General features: G+C 39.0%; 1 protein-coding gene across 3 annotated transcripts in view; it reads right to left on the bottom strand.

Moving 5' to 3' along the window:
* Positions 1-2: 2 nt before the first annotated feature.
* camkk1a (calcium/calmodulin-dependent protein kinase kinase 1, alpha a) overlaps positions 3-21646 on the bottom strand; it is a 110597-nt gene continuing 88953 nt past the window's right edge. The window contains exons 13-17 of one of the 3 annotated variants that reach the window (XM_022205988.2): positions 19825-19912; positions 12269-12397; positions 8819-8922; positions 6247-6294; positions 3-5846 (exon numbers count right to left, since the gene is read on the bottom strand). In XM_022205988.2, coding sequence (XP_022061680.1) covers positions 5774-5846; positions 6247-6294; positions 8819-8922; positions 12269-12397; positions 19825-19912 — 442 coding nt within the window. In that variant the 3' untranslated portion in view covers positions 3-5773. Of the gene's footprint in view, positions 5847-6246; positions 6295-8818; positions 8923-9714; positions 10095-12268; positions 12398-19824; positions 19913-21646 lie in introns of those variants that run through there. The other 2 variants (XM_022205989.2, XR_007937263.1) reach the window with 2 other exon arrangements.

The raw sequence follows: 21646 nt of genomic DNA, 5'->3' as shown, positions 1-21646 counted from the left end.
GATTCAGGTTTTTTATTTATTTATTGTCTTTGATTATGTTTAGGTGTACAAAAAGCATGCAAAAAATAGCTCATTATATATATGTATATATATATATATTGGTACATATTTACATTGTAATAACTGCATTCCATAGGGATGTGCCATGCTTTTGTTTTAGTGACTTGACACAGGCGAGTGAGTACATTCAGAGAAATCCACAAGACGACACGAGACACAAACACAGAGACAGCAGGCACCTTCATCACACACATCAGGACAGTCACAGAACAGCAGTGATCGCAGAGTCCCTGACTTCATACTATGTACACACTCACTCTCCCTCAGTCCTCCTCCTTTGGATATAATTATGACCTGAAATCATGATAAAATTAGCCCTGCCACCCACTCTGTGCTGCGGTAACGGCACTCATTGATTTTTCTCCCTCCTGTGATTCTCTGCAGCAACAACATGAAGCTGGAGAGCATTTATTGAGAGAGTAAACCTCTGTCTGGGCTGCACAGTTGGTGTGTTTGAGCCTTTGTTGTGCATGGGGATCACAGATCTGCCACCTGAAACCTGGAAGTATGAAGGATGAACTGTGCTGCATTTACAGGTGGCCACAGAGTTATGGCCATTTGAATTTATGTGCTGCAGAACCACCCAAACATGATGCGTTCAGGGGTTTTCAGTATTATATGTACAAAAAAGAAAACATTTAGTGAAAATTGGCAAACATTTAAAGGGACCTCTCTCCAGGCAGAAAGAAATGTGACTTATGTAGACTGGCTGACATATCGGACTAAGGAATAAGGAAAAAAGGAGTTCGCTTTTTCTTGCATGCCTTAATATGGGAAGTAAACTTAAATAAAATACAGGTGCTGTAGATTTATACTGATAACTCAGTAGGTGATAGACAGAAAACAGAAGAATATAAAGTAAGAACATATCTCGAGGATTAAATGTTTCATCATCAAGGTCAGCTTGTGATCATCCATTACTGTGTCTCTTGAGAAGATCCTGAACACAAAGCAGTCTCTTCTACCTGATCCAGTACTCATAAAGAGTTATTTTTTTCAGTGTTTCAGCATTTTTTCAACAGTAAAACCTAGAAGTTCATTTGCCCCAGTTATCCATCATTCAGTAGTCTGCTCTAGTATGGATATGCACACAAAAAAACGATTGAAAACCAATCTTGCAGCTGTTACAACCTTTTAACACCGACAGGAGAAATCAATTATAAAAAGGTCTCAAAAACCAAGTAGCAATGCTGTGACATGCAGATCAATAGCAAAGAGCAATGCATTAAAAAGCACAGTAAATGTGGTCTTTTATGGGTGAACCACACAGCTTTCCCTCTTTATCATAAACTATACATTGTTAAACGGCTGCCAGTACTGTTCAATGTCATCACAATAACTTTAATATGTATCTGTAAGTGGTAAAGTGCAAATATTTAAATGTAAGCAGTGTTAATCTCTCAACATTAAAGGAGGAGCGGCCTGAGTGCTCTGACACCAGAGGAACGAGGCAGCGACGACAAAGACAACAATATTGCACCTCTGACACTGTTACACAAATGGCAGATTAAAAGAACACTCGTAAGAAGTGGTTTTAAGCAAATAAATACAGCAAATCTAACACATCATGTCACACTTTTTGGTTCAAACACACCCTCATAGAAGGCCACTCTGCATACAGACATATAACTCCAACCCCTATCAGTGTTTACTTTCATTCAGATTTGTCTCAATTACATCTTTCACTGAACATTAATATAAAAACAACAAATACAAAGCTTTAAATTCTCCAGTAGCCACACGATAATAGAATTTATGCTCTAATGTCAATGTCATCCATGATTTTTATGCCTCTGTGGACATAAACCCCCAAACACAACAGCTCAGCAATGCCATGTGAAGAGCTGCTTTTCTTTCAGACTCCACCTGTCCGTCCACTGCACCTCATGCATCACTGGAGGACACTGACGGCAGCACTAATAGAAGAGATGCAAAGGGCTGCACTCTGTTTCCAAACAGCCACTTTGGGGATGGCGCTGAAGTGGGCGGAGAAGTGTTTGTTGGCAGCCTGAGCCTAATCATGGCATTGATTGGGAGCAGAGCCTTCCGCTAGCTGTCATGTCTTTCTTTCACAGGAGCATCACGCCAGAGTGGCAGCAGAGGAGCTTCATAAATACCTACAGTCCCCTCCAAAAGTATTGGACTAGTGAGGCCAATTCCTTCATTTTTACTGTAGACTGAAAACATTTGTATTTGACATCAAACAATGAATATGAGACAAGAGATCATTCCAGCTTTTATTTCCAGGTATTTACATCTGAATGTGATGTACAACTAGAAGATAGCACCTTTTGAACCCACCTATTTTTCATGTGAGCAAAAGTATTGGAACATGTGACTGACAGGTGTGTTTTGCTGCCCTGGTGTGTCCTCTTACCTTGATTATTTAAACAATAAATAGTGCTCAATGTTTACATTCAGTTTCAGATTTGGGTTTTGCCTGTGCAGACTGCATCTATAGTTAGAGGTGTAACCAACATGAAAACCAGAGGGTTTGTCTACTGTTGGCAGAAGACTTCATTAAAAAAAGTACAGAGGCTTCACCAGAAGATGCATACCACTTATTTACAAGAGGAACAGGAAGGCCAAGTATAGAGATGAGCCTCTAAAATTCTGGGACAAAGTTTTATGGACTGATGAGACAAAGACAAACCTTTACCAAAGTGATGGAAAGGCTAACATTTGGAGAAATAAAGGATCTGTTCATGATCCCAAATGTTCAAGTTTATCTGTGAAACACAGTGGAGGTAATGTCATGTCTTGGGCTTGAATGTCTTTTTCTGGGACGGACTTTTTACTCTTCATTGATGATGTAACACATGATGACAGCAGCAAAATTATCTCAGAATTCTATAGAAACATTTTGTCTGCCAATTTAAAGAAAGATGCAACCATAGTCATAGGGAGATCGTTCATCATGCAACAAGATAATGACCCAAAACACACTGCCAAAATAACAAAGAAGTTCATCAGGGGCAAGAAGTGGAAGTCAATCTCCAGACTTAAACTCTATAGAACTGCATTTTATCTTTTAAAGAGAAGACTGAAGCTAAAAAAACCCCAGAACAAACAACTGAAAGAAAAGTGAAAGCCTGGAAAAGCATCACAAAAGTAGAATGTCTAAGTTGTGTATCAGATCCAGATGTAAATACCTGAAAATAAAAGCTGAAATGTTTCAAATTCATCGTTTGATGTCAAACCCAAATGTTTTCAGACTACAGTAAAAAATAAAGGGATTGGCCTCAGTGTTTAAATACTTTTGGAGGGGAGTGTATGTGAGGCTAAGCTGCGGCTCAGGAAGAACTTTTCTCACTTACCAAATAACAGATCTGGCATTAGACATGTGGAATGGCAAACAGTGAAATCACATAAAAATATATACACTTCTCTTTCATGTATCCATCACACCAACATCTCAAAGGATTAGAATGATTTCCAGTATTAGCATAGTTTGTTGGACCTCACCAGCCAGGGCCAGTCAGCAAGGACTACCGTAACTAGTGAGGGCCTGCATGAAAATTACAAGCAAGATATTTGTGGAGGGAGGTTAAATCCTATATTTTAATTTTTTACATTGCACAAACTATTTACTTTTTCTTAGATCTTAACCTCGACTCAACAATAAACTGCATCCACCTGATTTCAAAAGACTTACGGTGCTGTATTGTTGAAACTGAGAAAGGCAGGGCCTGAGAAGTTCAGATCATGTGATCAGCCTTGAAGCCTAACAAATTAATGGATTCATTTTTTTCCACCATCGCAATCATCATGCAAATCTGAGGTGGAATTAGAAGTTTCTGCTTTCATGGCAAAGACAGAAAAACAATGAAATTGATTAGAACATGGGTCATCTATATATGTATAGAGATATCTGTCTTGTCATTACACTAATCTTGTAATTGACTTGCTCTTTCATAATGAGTATTCTAAAAAAAAAGAGTCACATTTAAAGTCTTCATCTGTGTGAACAAATGAAATCTATTTCTAGAAACAATAAGCATAATGCTGCTCTATACGCTGCAACAATAGCTTATAATTGTGCACATTTGGGGAGTCAAGTACACCAAATCCGCTGTTTGTTGTTGTTGTTTTTTGTTTGCTTTGTATCATTTGCTTAATTGACAATCACTGGATGACGCTGAATATTCTCAGGCAGGTTCTGTAGTGTTCCTGCACCACTAGTCTACTGTGCATTGTCCTGTAAGTATGAGATAGTTTTCTCATAATTGCAACATCCAAATTCTCCTAACAAAAAGGATAAGGTCTATTTTGGCAGAGTGCACTTTAATGACTCACTGTGCACACCAGAGCCACAGACTGCGACCTGATTCCTTTGTTTTTTTTAAAAAATTAATCCCACAAGAGATTACTGGCATAAAAATGTTGGGCATTAAAAAATAAAAAGAACCTTCTCTGTTTTGCTAAAAAAAAAAGGTCACTGTCTAGAGCAAAAAGCAAACATGCACAGCTTTCCCTCTGAAAAATTTGTTGCACTCGCTTTACGTTAGATAACCTCATATGAGTTCATTCAGTGTTTTCTGCAAGGGAACTCATCGATGTGTAGTTTGAACACTGAGATTACTTATGCTTTAAAATCCACTCTGCATCCAAGAACGTTGTATAATAATATGTTTTAAATTGGATATACACACAGCATAGGCAATCGCATTATTTTTTTTCCATCTCTTCACACTCACCGTCCAAACAAGATACACTTCAAAATGTGCCAATTTCTGTCACAATAGCGACACATCAAACTCAACAGTGTTGGAGAGGAGAACTCATCAGACAATGCAGAAAAGTTGGAGCAGGAGAAGAAGCGTGAAATGACCCCTAACACAAACATAATTACAAATCACATGGCAGAGAACGTCATTTTGAGATGTTTTCAAGCACAGCAAAGCCACCGTCATCCGACAGCCAAAGAATCAGAGAAGTTGTGCCAGTCCATGTCTGTGAACGCAGCGCAGAAAGGACCTTTATGACCTTGCTTTTAAAAAAGTGATCAATGGCACAGATACAAGAAAAGGGGCATGACAGTCACACAGAACACACTTCAAGACGTCTATGTACAATCTTAAAATGACTGACCACTGACCAGGAAATAAAAGCCCTCAAGTTCACTGAAGAGACAATACAATGTCATGTACATGCTGAAGTCTTTTCTTCTTGTGACGGTGACAGATGGCTGTAGATTGTCTGATGAACATGTCTAATTATTCACCATGCATGAAGATTAAAAAAAAAGTTTTCTTTTTTTTTTTTTTAACAACAGTGTAAACCCCACTGACAAGCATGTTCTCATCTTTTCTTGCAACACTGATTTGAACTGGTAATGATCCAGAGGATTGGAAGAGTTCCTCTAATGGTCCACTGATGCCAGTCACAACAGTAAGTGGTTGAGCCGTTACGACAAGAAAGATTAAACTTGCAAACTCCACAGTGGAGTGGCAAAAATGGGGGTAAAAGCAGGTTTTCTCAGGCTAACTGGAAGCAAAAGGAAAATCAAGTCTGATCAACTGAATGTTAACACAAGCAATACGTAAGATTAAAAAGCTTGAGTTTTTAAGTCTCACACGTACAGACTGATATTGTGTCACTAACTTGAAAGAAAAGCTTGGAAGAAGGCCTGAGTGCGCAGTGGTTCAGTCAAAGGGATGTAAAGCAGATGGTATTTAAGACAAAGCTCTGTTTACAGGAGTGTCATTAAGACTCAAGAGGATGGTTCGTCTTCATGTAAGTCCTCCAGTTCTCCTTCTCTTGGTCCTTCTCCTGTGCTGCCCTTTCTAAAGGAACAAATAAAAGAGACAAACAGAGAGAAACAAGTGAAAACCAGCAGCTCTGTGGTCATTTAAAGCTGGAGAATGAGGGTAGAGATCTAAATGGGAACACTATTAAGCTTTTCTCTCTCCAAATGCAGCATGGCGATCAGAGAAGCTCTTTTCCCTTCTTTTTCTGCTACATGATGAATGTGAAAAACACACAGGATGCTTTGTCAATGTAACACAGTGTTTCAATGAAAGCAGTAGGGACATGAGAAAAAATATCTCTGAGATGACAGCTGGGGAAAGGCTCCTCCATCACCTCTCATGATGGGGACAAGCGAGAGCTGAGGGGTCTAAGATGATGAGCGGCTGTTAGATGTGCGACAGACAGCGTGCCAGACTGCTTTGCACAAAGTGTTACCTGAGTGAGGGGTGAAGTTTTAAAGTGGGCCGGAAGGGCCACGAGTCCCTGCAGCAAAATGGGAGAAAAGATGGAGAAGTCACAGGTGAGAGGGCAAAGACATGGCAACTGGTGGAGATGACCCACCTCCTCAATGTAAGGGCGCTGGGAGAAGATCTTTTACATTTCAATATTCATTCTTCTTAGGTTAATCTTTATACCAGTGTCAACTGAATATTGTACAACAAAATAAGCTTTTTTAACGTTTTAATTTTTTTTAAAAAAAATTTGTTTTACAGGAGTACCACGACAATTTTGATGTCATTAGGGTTTTTGGAATTTGGAAATTATTTCCTATTTTATATTTGTACCTATTTTCTAACATAAAACGTGCTTTTCAATATGCTAATATACACATCCTGGCATTCTCTCTCCTTCCAGGACCCAGAAATACACCATTACAGAGGAGCTTCCAATTACTTATGCTCAACTTAAGATATCAAGGAGGGAGGAGAGAGGGAGCTTGAAGTCAGAATACAGATTTTCATACGTGGAAGCCTTTAATGAAGTGGCATGACGTATGAATACAACACGTTTGTCGGTTTTGGAGTGATCTGACTGGTGATAAAGTTGTGCAGCAGTTTCTTAAATAACTGCCTTTGTTGAAGACTGAAGCTATGGAACTAAAGATTTCCCATTTAGCAGCTTCGCCTTCTTTGTTCTTGCATCTGTTCCTCGTATCTCTCTCACACATCATTGCAAAGACTGCATTACAAACTATGGAGGGCACTTTGAAAATGTGCATTACTAGGAAAGTGTTATACTCTGTTCAGTATAACTTGTAGACTGTTTGGTGGAGACTGGTGCTTGCATTTGTGAGATGTACTTCATGTTCTAAAAACACCCATGATCAGATGTTCTCCACCCAAGCTCTGACTGACAGGCTTAAAGACAAAAGGTCTTTGTCTGGTGATACCTGGTCCAGGTTAGACACTTTGAACCTTAACCTGAGTGTGGTGCAGCAGATTCATCATGGTGGTCGCCTTCTATGTGCCTCAGAGTTTTACTTTCTGAATGATTTACCGTGTATCAGGTGGGATCATCCTTTCATCCATATTTATCTTTATTTTTTAGATTTGAATTTCACCATTTTACTTTAAATTGGCCACTTAAGCTAATTTAAAGTAAAGTAGTGAAATTCAAATGAAAGTCTTTTTCTCCTAGTCTTAAAAATGATCAATAATTATCATCATTATTATCGTGATAAACTTTTCAGCTACATCACCCAGACCAATGTAAGCAGTTGAATTGGCTGTCTGTGAGACACTTAAGGGAAAACTTTGCAGTGTCGTCTGGGCTTTTTTTGTATAGATCAACATGTAGGTCGAATAACAACAGAGGCTGCCTCATGTAACATGCCTCATAACATTAGTTTAGTCAGAATAATACACACAATATCTGCAGTGTTGATTGGATCACTATTTTTAAAAAAAGAAATCAGTGATATCTTTGTGTAAATATTATTACTATTAGATCATGATTGTTGAAATCAGTCTTATAATGTGCAGCTGTACCACTCATAAATCCGATTGATTCCTGTCAGGAAAAGGGTAGCGGCCATTATTCTGCCGGTAGCGGTCTTCTCTTTCACTTTGATGAGTAAGATATTGTTTGTTCATCAGACGTTCATTTGTTCCACCTGCCATTCTATAAAAAAATTGAAGACTTAAACTTTAGCTTGTTTTTTATGTCTTGAGGCTGTACATCAATAATGTCTCATAAAGAAAACTATTATATTAGTCAGTCCTCCGTACGAATACAGACTCAACATTCAAGAGCATGGCTTCATAACGGGCACACGAGACCTTATTTTTTCCTTTTCCAGCAGGGGGCAATGTTATTTCAAATTCCTCCCATGTCCTCTGAAAACACCTTCACCTCAGATAGCATCTCTGACAGTTTGGCGAATAATAGGGGAAACCTCAGCCTAGATAGAGGAGAGATCATCTAATAAAGCCCTCACAATGGAAGATAAGAGTCTGCTCCACATTGAAAACAACATCGGTCCATCTTCATAGCACAGTCTACTGGACACCTAACAGAATATTGTCTCAAGAGTGCTTGCAGTACAGCAATACACGCTCCAGTTTGCCCTTGGCTATATATGCATATATTGGCTGTTTCCCCTGTGATGCTTGCAATCTATAGAAAAGTTAATCCAAGGTCAGCCTGAGGCACTAGTGGGTCTATATCATTGTGTTACTCTGAATCCTTCTGGCCTTGAACGCTGAAAGCAACACACAAAGAAACACTTATAAATGCTGTAAGCTTCGCTGCATACAATGAACGAATGAATTATGGTGCTATGGCAACACAAAGCAGCAGGTGTTGCTGCAAGAATGACTGCTGGTTAACCTGATACAGCAGAAAGAGGAGACAGGTGTGAAGTACCAATCTGTGTCAGAATCTTAAGCACTACCGGCAATAAGACTGAGCTTATGTGGTTGTATCTTCATGGATGAGATATGCAAGTATTACACATGCAAGAGAAATCTGGGCTTGATGATGTCAGGAAGGTGGACTGTGTGCTTACATAAGCAGACTGCTTGGTGCAGACATGGACCTCTCCTCCCGCCTGCTCGGACACTCAAAGGGGTTACTGAAGGAGCGTTTCCTCAGCATGGCTTTTACCAAAATCTGAAAAATTCAAAAACAAAGGATGGTTACAAAGATGTGTAGAAGGTTTTGGTTTTTAGCAGATGGTTCTGTGCATCAGGCAGATAGACTTCCCAGTGACATCATCGTAAGATGTTCAAGTGAGGGGTAATACCCAAATCATGAAAAGAAGTCATAAACTGCACAAATGCCAAATGTACCCAGAAAATGCTCAATACTCTAAGAGCAAACCTATGTGTTTACTATGACCAGTGATAGAGGTGCAAGGTGATGGCTTTGGATGAAAACTGCATCAAGTTTTTAAACTTAAAACATTTAGGGGAGGAAAAAAACACAAACAGGTGTATAAAGTCTTTTTTGCAGCATTCAAAAATTAAGTCAATGCTGAAGAGCTATAAAGTGTAGTTCTTTGAATGTTCACTTGAGGTTGGTTACACAAGTAGATACCCGAAGATCTATATGGTAAAATGTCCAACTTTACATCCATCCATCCATTCTCTATACACTGCTTTATCCTCACTAGGGTCGCGGGGTGCTGGAGCCTATCCCAGCTGACTCGGGCGGAGGTAGGGGACACCCTGGACAGGTCACCAGTCTGTCACAGGGCTACATATACAGACGGTTGTTGCTAGAGGTTCGGACCCGTACCCGTAGCCTGTGGACTACGGATACGGCACTTTCCATTTGCCAATCAGATACGCGAGATCTGGTCACGTGACTCCCGGTAGACGCTAGCGGTACGGACCCGTAGCATCGGTACTACAGGTACGGACCCTAAACCTGACCCTAACACTAACCCTAACCTTTGCTTACCTTTCAACAGTTTGCAGTGCTGAGCAGCTTCTTGACTCGCGAGACTCGCGTACGGGTCCGTATCTGTCCGGCAAATGGAAAGTGCCGTATCCGTAGGCCACAGGCTACAGGTACGGGTCCGTATCTGTAGACACTACCTATACAGACGAACAATCACACTCACATTCACACCTACGGGCAATTTAGAGTACTCAATTAACCTCAGCATATTTTTGGACTGTGGGAGGAAGCCGGAGGGCCCGGAGAAAACCCACGCATGCACAGGGAGAACATGCAAACTCCATGCAGAAAGATCCCAGACCCACCCCGGGATTTGAACCAGGGATCTTCTTGCTGCAAGGCAAAGTGCTAATCACTTACTCCACTGTGCAGCCCTCCAACTTTACAGCAGAACAAAACAAAATAACAAAACAAAACAAAACAAAACAAAAATATATTTATAATATTATAAGATTATGGGGGTGAATTTTTATATAACTCATCCATGTAGCTTTCATCAATGCTAAAAGTCATGCTTGGAGTGACAAGTCCATTTACTTTATTAAGTAATGGACAAAAAAACCCATCCGTTGGCACCACTGCCACATTTTGAAAAAATACAATCTATTGAGCTTGGAAAGTTTCATGCAGTTTTCATTCCTTAAATTAGTTTTCAAATGTATTAATAATCTTGCCCCCGAACCCTTATCCAAATTTATTCAAAGACAGAACAGCAGCAGAGTAACAAGAAGCAAGGTGAATGGAAACTGTAGCATACAAAAATGTAAGTCAACATTTGGACAGTCAGCTTTCTCTTTTAGAGGCTCTAAACTCTGGAATTCATTACCACCCAATATCAAATTAATCACAGATTTAAAACCCTTCTCTGCAAAGGTCAAGTGCTGGCTAAAAGCAAATCAGAGCTGTAATCATTCTTAGTTTGCCATGTTTTTTTATTAACTTATTTTGAACTGGTTTGTGTAATTATTTGTTTTTATGTGAACATGTATTTTATTGTTCTTTTGTAAACTTTTCTGTTATTTTATGATGTTATATATTCTGACTTTTATATTTAAAGGCCCATCAAGGGACAAGAGTTGGAAACTAGCATTTGCCATAAACTCTCTGTGCAGCACATCAGATTCATGCTAAGTAATGGAACTATGTTAAACTGCATCGTCCCTATCAAATAAATAAATTCAATTCAAAATTCAACTCAAGATGGCAACCACTGGAGCCACCACACAGAATTTTATAACCACTCTTCAATAAACCTTTGGGCAATGCCAAGAAGGGTTTTTCCATCTATATACAGCCTGTGGTTACAAAATCAATGTAAAGAAAGTTGCATATTAACACTGCATACATGTCCTAGCTGTTTGTAGCATAGGACACTGGCATGTATCTGTTGCATCGTATTCAGCATTTTGGTGTTAAACAGCAAGAAGTTCATAAATGCTAACATTGCTAATATCCAGAATGAGGACGATAATGTGCTCTTAACCTATACAAAAGACAAACTACAGGTTTGTTACACATGGCAGCATTAGTTGTTTGTTTTTTAACCAGTTGTTTACCAACAGTTTCAAATTCCCTTTATTAAAGCATTATGTTCATTTTGGTAACTTACTGTCCCATTCAGAGAAAAATATATGATAAAACACGATACGTTTTGCTGTATCATAATGCATAGTGTTTTGGACTTCTTAGTCAGATATATCCCTCGCTCATTATGACCAGTTTCAAAAGACTGAGATGTTAATGTCTAAATTCCAAACTCAAGGCTTGAAAATGATATGTCATGAATCACTGGTGACATGATAGTAGCTCTAGTCTCAGTTAGCATCATCACTGCTAGTAGTGGTTGCCATTTTTCCAACAAGTCGTAGAGCCAGCCGGTGCCTATCTAGGCATGTCTATCAACATGAGGTGTGCAGTAAAAAAGCTGTAGATACACAAGCACTGAACTCTAATGAAGCTCTAAAATGTCATTTTAATAACTGACATTAACATATAAGCTATCATGACGACATTGTAAAGACCTGTTGTCGTTCCCTTCTTCAACTACTTCTTAATCTGTACACGAAGTGCAAAGATAAAAAGCATTAGTAATTATAAAGGCAATTTTGTGTATATCCAATGCCAATAATTCCATACAATGGCACTGGGTATACACAACATTTCTTTAGAATTATTAATGTTTTTTATCTTTGCACTCACTCACAAAATTGAGATCCCAGTAATGCTTTAATAATCCAACAATAAAGCATTACTGGAGCCAGACACTACAGAATCCAGTTTTCAGTTTGATTGTGGTAAACCAAACAAAAAGCTTTCAAGGTATAGGAAAACACATGATTCAAACTGGGGTCACTGAGGTGCATTTATTTATTTAATTCCAAGGTTGAGCACTGATAAAGGCAACCTTGTCCTCTACAGTGGTGAACAAGGCTGCCTTGTATTGCTGTGCCTTGTCACAATTAAAGTTTTATTTGTAAAGACACAGCTATACTACTGAAGGCATCAATTTGACACAAAAGTGCTTGATGAAAGGAATAGACACTGCGTTTCCTACCACTGCAGAGAGGCTAGGAACAAACTTCACTGAGTTCTGGATATCCTCCTCTGTAACCTCCACCACCGAGCAGTGATCCTCCTCCAGTGGCAAGGGGTCAGTGCCTCCCTGTGTCACCCACTGGTCCATCTAAACACAAAGACAGTATTGAAACAGGAGAGTTTCATGACATGGCAAATACCCTAAAGTATGACAAAAACTCACACTAGCATTTAGTGAAGCTATGATTTACATTTGGTGCAGTAGTTTGCATCTCAATAGGAAGCCTTGCTCTTAGTGTTCCATGTGTTACTATTCTTATGCTACAAAAATCCCCATTGCAAAGATTTAACAGTTCCTTGGGACAGATAATGCATCACTATGTCTGGCAAGGTAGCTACTTTGTCAGATTTAAGTAAAACATAAAGTCAGAATTTCTTGCAATGAGTTGGCTGAGAGACATGACAGACTACATATTAATATAACAATTGAATTGCTTGCTATTTTTTCTGACTTGCAAAATGTCATGAAGATCTATTTGTGGGTCGCACTGAATCACAGTCCTTCAGAATGCCTTTTGTTCTGTTTTTTCTGTTGGCTGACATCATGGAACATGTTGTGGAAGCTGACATACAATGCAGAAAAAGTAGAAAAATCTGACAGGCTTGTCTTTTTACTATGACACTGGGATAAGTGATCGATTATAGTGCCAGAGGCACATCTGAAGCTGCCCTCAGTGTTTTGATATGGGCTATTATCGGTCTGATGCCTTGTATTTCTGTATTTTCTGACTTCCCAATTCCATCTGTACTGTCTTACAGCTTGAACCTTTTCAGTTCTACATCAAACATATTACCAGTATCTTCAAAGACTAATCATGAATATATATACTTCATTTTTCATAAATGGCTAAAAAGATTCTTGAAACAGCTGATCACTTTAATTTTCAATAAACAGGCAGCATGAAACAGTGCCACCGACTAGAACATTTTTCCTCTGATGTGATTTGCTGTCTTTGTTGACCTTTTGCATGGCAGACACTTTGACTTGTCAGAGTGGGGTAAGACTCAGAAAAAATGAGCAAAACTTTCATGAAACAAAATCTCAGACAAGCAATTTGTAAAAAGTGGGTTTGTTAAAAGTGATTTTAAAATAAGACATTACAGTCCGGGCTGCACAGTGGAATAGTGGTTAGCATTTTCGTCATGCAGCAAGAAGATCCCTGGTTCGAGTCCCGGGGTGGGCCTGGGATCTTTCTGCATGGAGTTTGCATGTTCTCCCTGTGCATGCGTGGGTTTTCTCCGGGTACTCCGGCTTCCTCCCACAGTCCAAAAATATGCTGAGGTTAATTGGTTACTCTGAATTGCCCGTAGGTGTGAATGTGAGTGTGACTGTTTGTCTGTGTATGTAGCCCTGTGACAGACTGGCGACCTGTCCAGGGTGTCCCCTGCCTTCGCTCAAGTCAGCTGGGATAGACTCCAGCACCCCCCGCAACACTAGTTAGGATAAAGCGGTGTATAGAGAATGGATGGATGGATGTTATTGGCTGACAGAGATCATCCAGAAATCCAGGCCATCCTGTCAACTAGACTACTTCCCCACACAACTGATTAAAGCCTGCCTTCCTTCTCTGGTCCCCCTCATTTCTGCCCTCATCCACTCATCTCTCACCCCTGGAACTGTCCATAAATCCATCAAAACTGCTGCTATTGCCCCATTTTTTAATTTTATTTTTTGTTGTTGAAAAGATTTGGCGTTGACCCTTCCAACTTCATTAGCTTCTGTTCTATTTCCAATCTAGTTAGAACTGTTACTATCCCCTGCCTTCGCCCGAGTCAGCTGAGATAGGCTCCAGCACCCCCCGCGACCCTAATGAGGATAAAGCGGTGAAAAGAGAATGGATGGATGGATTTACATTACAGTCCTAATATCCTTCTAGTCAATCATTTCAAAATATAGGAGCAGTAAATGCAAAGGCTCTCTCACCTTTGGGTGTCAGTCAAATCAAAAGATTTCATGAAGCCAAAAGTCATAAAAGATTTGACAAAGAGGGATTTGTAAATAATCAGTAATAGGTTGAAATACATTCTGAGCGTAACAGTGTACTGAAGCCAGGATCAGTGAGATGTGCTCTAACCTAGAAAAAAGTACTGGGAGCTCTGGGTGAACTGGAGGCTGGAGAGAGCTTCTTTTCCCTGATTTCAAAAAATACAGAATGACACGAGTCTTATCAATCAACACAAAAAAATTAGTCCCCAGATTTTTTGTAGAAATAAATGTTTCTGACATGAGCATGGATTTAACATTTTTGTCGAAGTTACGGCTTTAATCTCAAATACACTGAGATTTCTGCAGCACTGAGTTACTGAATGTGACACAGAACCAAGACTATTTGGAAGTTAGTTGTACTATATTGACCCATGATGGATACCTCTGTGTTTTCTTCATTTAGCTGCAGGGAATTTTGTGAAATGAACTCAGTTTTGCAGCTTCACGGTGTTCTGAGCATAGACAGATCAGAGTGCTGTCTGTGTGAAAGTGGAAGCTGATATTCTATTGACATATACAGGAAGGAATACATCTACGTGTTTATTGTTTGCTGGTTTTATAGCCCATTTGTTTTCAGAGAGTATCAAACAGAATTATATTGTACAATGTACAATGACAATAAAGTGATCTGATTGATTTTATAGGCAACATTTATTGTTGTAGTTTGAACATTGGATTTGCCAGCATTAAAGAGTCCATATTTGATTTTTTGTTTTTCCCTTTCCTTTCTCATATATTGCCTTTTTGTGCATGTAAAAGTTATGCAAACTTATAAAACACAAGGCCCTCACCAAAGAGACTTATTATTTCCCACAAAACACTCCTTACTTGCCTGAAATACAGTGCCTATCATAAGTATTCACCCCCTTTGATGTTTTACCCTTTTATTGCTTTCATAAATCAATCATGGTCAATAAAATTTAGCTTTTTAAACAAAAGAAATTATTAGAAAAAATTCTTTAACGTCAAAGTGAAAACAGATTTCTATAAAGTAATGTTAATGAAAGAAAATTACATAAATAAAAATAATTGTTTGCATAATTATTCACTCCCTTTTTAATTTAATGGTCTAATTCAATAGAGGTCCATCAAATTGTTGCCAATAGTCTCACAATCAGTGAAATTAAGATCACCTGAGTGGTGTGGGTGTGTTTCAAGTGATTGAGTTGTAAAACACCTGTGTCTGAAGGGTCCAGAGAGTGGTTGATCAGCATTCCTGGCTACCATTACACCATGAAGACAGAAGAACACTCTAAGCAACTCAGGGAAAGGATTATTGAGAAGTACAATTCAGGGGATGGCTACAAAAAAATTTCCAAGGCACTGAACATCCCCCGGAGTTCAGTGAAATCAATTATCAAGAAATGGAAGGAATATGGCACTCGTGTGAATCTGCCTAGATCAGGACGCCCTCGTAAACTGAGTGACCGTGCAAGTAGGAGACTAGTGAGAGAAGCCACCAAGACCCCTACAACTACTCTGAAGGAGTTACAAGCTTCAGCTGCTGAGATGGGAGAGACTGTGCATGTAGCAACTGCTGCCCGGGTTCTTCACCGGTCAAAGCTTTATGGGAGAGTGGCAATGAGAAAGCCGCTGTTGAAGAAAAGTCATATTAGATCTCGACTAGAGTTTGCCAAAAAGCACGTGGAAGACTCCATGGTCAAGTGGAAGAAGATTCTTTGGTCTGATGAGACCAAAATTGACCTTTTTGGCCATCAGACAAGACGTCATGTTTGGCGGAAACCAAACACTGCACATCACCAAAAACACACCATCCCCACTGTGAAGCATGGTGGTGGCAGCATCATGCTGTGGGGATGTTTCTCAGCAACTGGACCTGGAAGGCTTGTAAAGATAGAGGGCAGAATGAATGCTGCAAAATACACTGAAATCCTGGGGGACAATCTTTTTCAGTCTGCAAGAGAACTACGTCTTGGGAGAAGATTTATTTTCCAGCAAGACAATGATCTAAAACATACTGCAAAAGCTACACAGGAATGGTTAAAAAAGAACCAGGTAAATGTTCTGGAGTGGCCGAGTCAAAGCCCAGACCTCAATCCTATAGAGAATTTGTGGCTGGACTTGAAAAGGGCTGTTCATGCCCAATACCCGTGCAACCTGACAGAGCTTGAGCAGTTTTGCAAAGAAGAATGGAGCATAATTGCAGTGGGCAGATGTGCAAGACTGATTGAGACCTATCCACACAGACTCACTGCTGTGATTGCAGCCAAAGGGGCATCTACTAAATACTGACTTGAAGGGGGTGAATAATTATGCAAACAATTATTTTCATTTATATAATTTTCTTTCGTTAACATTACTTTATAGAAATCTGTTTTCACTTTGACATTAAAGAGTTTTTTCCAATAATTTTTTTTGTTAAAAAGCTAAATTTTAAATTTTATTGACCATGATTGATTTATGGAAGCTATAAAAGGGTAAAACATCAAAAGGGGTGAATACTTATGATAGGCACTGCAGCTCACTTGAAGTTCAGGCTTTTCCTCTGTTACTTATCTACAGCACCATGTTCCATATTTGTGTAATGGCTGCCTAGTAGGTAGTTTGGCCTCCAACTAAATGAGCAGCTTCCTCACAGTCTACCATTATTTCATTACTGGATCTACGTCTCTTGGCCTTATATTCACAGATCTGGAGTTATGGTATGTAACCAGTGTTGCCTTGCTTTCGTCCTGCCAGCTGACAAATCAATAGGACTTGGCTTTTCAGGAGGGGGACAGGAACTAAAATGTATCATTTTTTTTGAACATTAAAGTGTATAAACATATTTTAGTAGACCTCAAAAATAAAATTCTAAACATGTAATTGTGCATAATATGGATTCTTTAAGATAAATTATTCTTTAAAATGCCTGCATTTACATGCTGGTTGAGACCTCTACATCTTGGAAGATGACCACAAACATTTAACAGTTCACACAATTATCACTCAGGAAGACACAGGAATGCTTCAAATCAGTGAGTGTCATTATGATTAACAGTATATTTACTCGGCAGATTGTGTGTATTCATGTGTTACATAACTCTAGCAAGTTGTGCAAGTTTACTTTTCTACCGTGACATGAATAAAAAACTCAGAAAATATGTGATATTGTTACAGAAATGAACAGCAATAAAATGAAAGAAAATATGTAATTTTGGTTTAATCAAAATTAGGAGTTAAATGGCATTAGTCTGATTTAGCTGTTGTTATGAAACGTGATGTGACTAACAGCCACATTTTGATTTGATCTCTTAGTCTTCTTCTGATTCAAAGGCGGTGTTGAGCTGACTTTCGTATCTCGTATTAAAAAAAGAATGTGTGTGTGTGTGTGTGTGTGTGTGTGTGTGTGTGTGTGTGTGTGTGTGTGTGTGTGTGCGTATGTGTGTGTGTTTTGCTCAAGGTCACGCATGATGCCCGACAGCCTCATTATCTCCTGTTCCATGAACGCAATCGGAGACTCTGGTGAGAAAATGAAGCACTGACACACCACTAGATTGTATCACGGAAACACAGTGGGAAGTGGGGAATGTCATCCATTTGTTGCTGGTCCGGGATCCCTCCTGGCAATCTACTGTTGAGTTTTAGCCCAGCCCTCCACAGGGACAGACAGGTTTAATCATGCCCTGGAGTAACACAGCATCTCTAAAGAACCTACTGCAAGTACCACACTCAGAGTTTCCGAGGGGAGAAGAGCATCGTGTTGTATGTTATAGTTTTTCTTAACTGATAAGACACTAAATTCCATTCACTGCACACAGCCACCAACTGACTGCACACATTTCTCAAAAACAGGACTCTGCTGTCAAAATTTTGAACACTATTCATGGTTTACACACAGTTTCCAAAACTCTTGCACTCTTTTTGCAAATGACTGAACATATTTTTTGCTCATTTGAACACACTTTTCACTCATGGCACACATTTTTCAAAAAGTGAACGCTAGGAAGCAGAATTGGGACACTGTTCCTACACTGCTGTCACAATTAAGACACAACAGGTCAAAACTGAAAACACTTTTTTCGATGAACTGCACACTATAAAACCTGCTGGGAAGCAGAGTTAGCTGTTCAGAATGGATGTCAGAGGAGCAAGAGGTCATGCTGGAAGAAGAGGGCGTGGATGGCCTAGACCCCAGCCAGAACCAGATCCTGGACCTGCCCATGCCCATGGTCCTGGACCACTTTACATGGTATGTAAATGTTGTTTGTCACTTCAGTGATATGTCTATACTGGAACAATACAAGCAGCCAGAAATGTTCTGAGAATACTGTAAAAAATCTAGTGCATAATTTTGGTTCACAAGTGCTGGTAAAATTACAGACAGTATACATGACTGACTTTTTCTCTGTTTCTTGTGCATTTATTCCAGAGAGTTTTTCAGTTGGATTCTAATGATACACATGAATACATCTTTGTGGATGAGGCTGGTTTCAACCTGGCCAAGAGCAGGAGAAGAGGGAGAAACATCATTGGACAACAGGCTATAGTCAACGTCCCAGGTCAGTGTGGGGCAATGTAACCCTCTGTGCTACAATAAGCAATCTTGGAGTAATTGACCGTCATGCAGTTCTGGGCCCATACAACACCCAGCATTTGTTGACTTTCCTAGATGGATTTGGTGAAGGCCTACTGACATGGGTGCAGCAGGACATTTGGCAAGAATATATGTTTTTTGTTGTCTGGGACAATGTCAGTTTTCATAGAGGACTATTGATTCAGGAATGGTTCAATATGAACCTCCAGTTATTGGGGTTTTTCTGCTGCCATATTCTCCCTTTCTGAATCCTATAGAAGAATTCTTCTCTACATGGAGGTGGAAGGTTTATGAGCGGCAGCCATACTTTGGGAAAATCTCTTGCAATCAGTGGTCTTGGCATGTGGTGATGTTTCTGTTGATGCATGTCAGGACTGGATCAGACACACTAGGGGTTTCTTTCCACGTTGCCTGGCCAGAGAAAACATAGCTTATGATGTTGATGAGGTCGTGTGGCCTGACCAGGCTGAAAGAATTGATGCAGATGTGGTGTGAATATCTGCATAATGTACTGTGTAAAATACAGTGCTGTGTTTTTTGTCTAGCATTATTTTATTTTGTAATGTACAGTCAGGCACTGCAATGGCCCCCTCTGATTCATTTATAGGATGCATTTGTGTTTCAGTTGTCATTTTTGAGGACTGTATCATTTTTTTATGCTTCTTGTGAAAACACAATGAGAGAAGAGTGTTTTGTATTTAGCAGTGCATTGTCCTACTTTTGCTTCGTGTGTCTTAATTTTGAAAACAAAGTTCAAAATTTGACAATAAAGTGCGCTTTTGACACAAGTGTGCATTGCTTTGTGAATTGTGTTTAAAAAAACAGTGTGCAGTGTGTTGGGAAATGTGTGCTATTTTTGAGGAACAATGTCTTATTAATTGAGAAAAACTGTAATACGAGTGAAGATCATGATCAGATTAGCTGCTGACCATTTCAAATACCAGGTGTCTACTCTCTGGTCTATTTCATAACTGCTTTGTTCTACGTTTACCTTGATCTCAGGAAGGGTGATCCTGGTGTCTGGGTTTTTATCTAGCATTCGCAAGAGCAGAGTCCGCAGCTCTTCACTGATCTTTGGTCTGCAAAAAACACAAAATAATGATTTGAAAAGAGTTTTGGGGAGACAAGTTTGCTAGTACACATGTTACACAATGTTTTATTCACATTCAGTATCTTATGATTATATCATCTGAGCATTAGGCAAGTTAAGGCAGGATATTTAAAAAAAACAAACAAACAAACAAACCGAAGCTGCACCTTTCGAAGCAGCATTTAGTAGCTTTTTGAGTGCTACAAAGAAGATTTATCCATCTGCAGCACCATGTCACACAAGTAAAAAACAAAACAAAAGGGGCAGTAATTAGCATTGAGCCATGAGATACAAGAATTCTGGCATAGAACACTCAATATAAAACTATACTAAAACACCAATTATGCTTATTCTAAATCAAGAAAATTGGCAGTCATCCTCTGCATTCTCAAATTTAGACAACCGCTGATAATCATACCTTAAAGTCGCTTATATTCTCCACAGATGTTATCACAACAAATATTCCACATATTCTGTCTGACTCATTTAAGACGCTTATGAATAATATCTCACATTTCACTACATATATTGATGCTGTCAATAGAACTGGAAGGATAATAAGGTTTCTTCCTGCCTATTTCAATATACTGAAGTTAATCCAGAAACATACAAAGCATGATTGACTTATTTCTTTAATTCATAAGTCAAAGTTTTGGACTAATCAAAATTTGGGTGTAAACTGATGTGGTTGTTCATTGCCAATATAAATACCAATTATTAGTGACCAAGGGCAGAACCAATATGAATTTGCAGTAAAAATGAAAATTGTGATGTCAAAATTTGAAATACCACAAACAATTTCTATTTCAATTAAAAGAGAACTTTTAAACATTTATCCATTAGTGTTGATAGGTTGTTACTCATGACATGCAACTAATCAGACAGCACTGTAGGTGGGACATTGCTCAAGACCACAGAATGGTGACTACACATAGAAAGAGATGGCTGCATCAGATGCAAAGTAGCAGATTTCTGAATAAATGTATTTTTCTTGAAGTGGTAAAAACTATACTAACAGTAATGGTCAGAAAAATGCTGAATATAGAATCCAATAATTGGTCAACCACTGATCAAAATATCATCCAGAATTTTACAATCTGAGCCAACCTGAGAAGCATTTGGTTGTCAGTTGTCTTGTAATTGTTGTAGATATCGTTGGGCTGCCTGTAACCACACATGAAAGTTTTACTCTCTAAAACTAAACTTTAACAGGTTTTTCATATGAAGTAAACTAAAACTGAAATTTAATATTAGTTTCTTACGGTCATTCAACATGCAGTTGTGAGCATCCTGGACTAGGCTTGGGAAAAAAATGATGGCCTGGGAATAACTTTGGTATAGATTTCTTTGTTAACTTTCAAAACTTAAAGGAGCTGTTACAGGCTCACTGTGAAAAGGCTTTTGAATCACCTGAAAGAAAGTTGTAACACTGATACCGAATTTGTTGAATACAAGAACAAAATCAATTTTTATATAAAGTCAGCCATAGCACCTAATACCACGTGGTCGAAAAGCAGCTAGCCGCTAGTAGCAATAGTTAGCAAAAAGTAATGGATAAATAGTGAAATAGTTAGCTAAAAGTAGAGGCTAAAATTTTACCTCTACTTTTATTTAGCCGCTAAATGGTTAAAATAGAACTAGCTTAAAGTACCAGCATGGGTAAAATAGCTGGACAACTTTTTAAAGGATAAACAGAGGAAATAGCTAAAGGTAATGACACTGA

This window comes from Acanthochromis polyacanthus, chromosome 17 (genome assembly GCF_021347895.1).
Source record: "Acanthochromis polyacanthus isolate Apoly-LR-REF ecotype Palm Island chromosome 17, KAUST_Apoly_ChrSc, whole genome shotgun sequence".
Lineage (NCBI taxonomy): Eukaryota > Metazoa > Chordata > Actinopteri > Pomacentridae > Acanthochromis > Acanthochromis polyacanthus.
The sequence above is the reverse complement of the archived record's forward strand: the minus strand, read 5'-3'. Positions and strand labels throughout refer to the sequence as shown.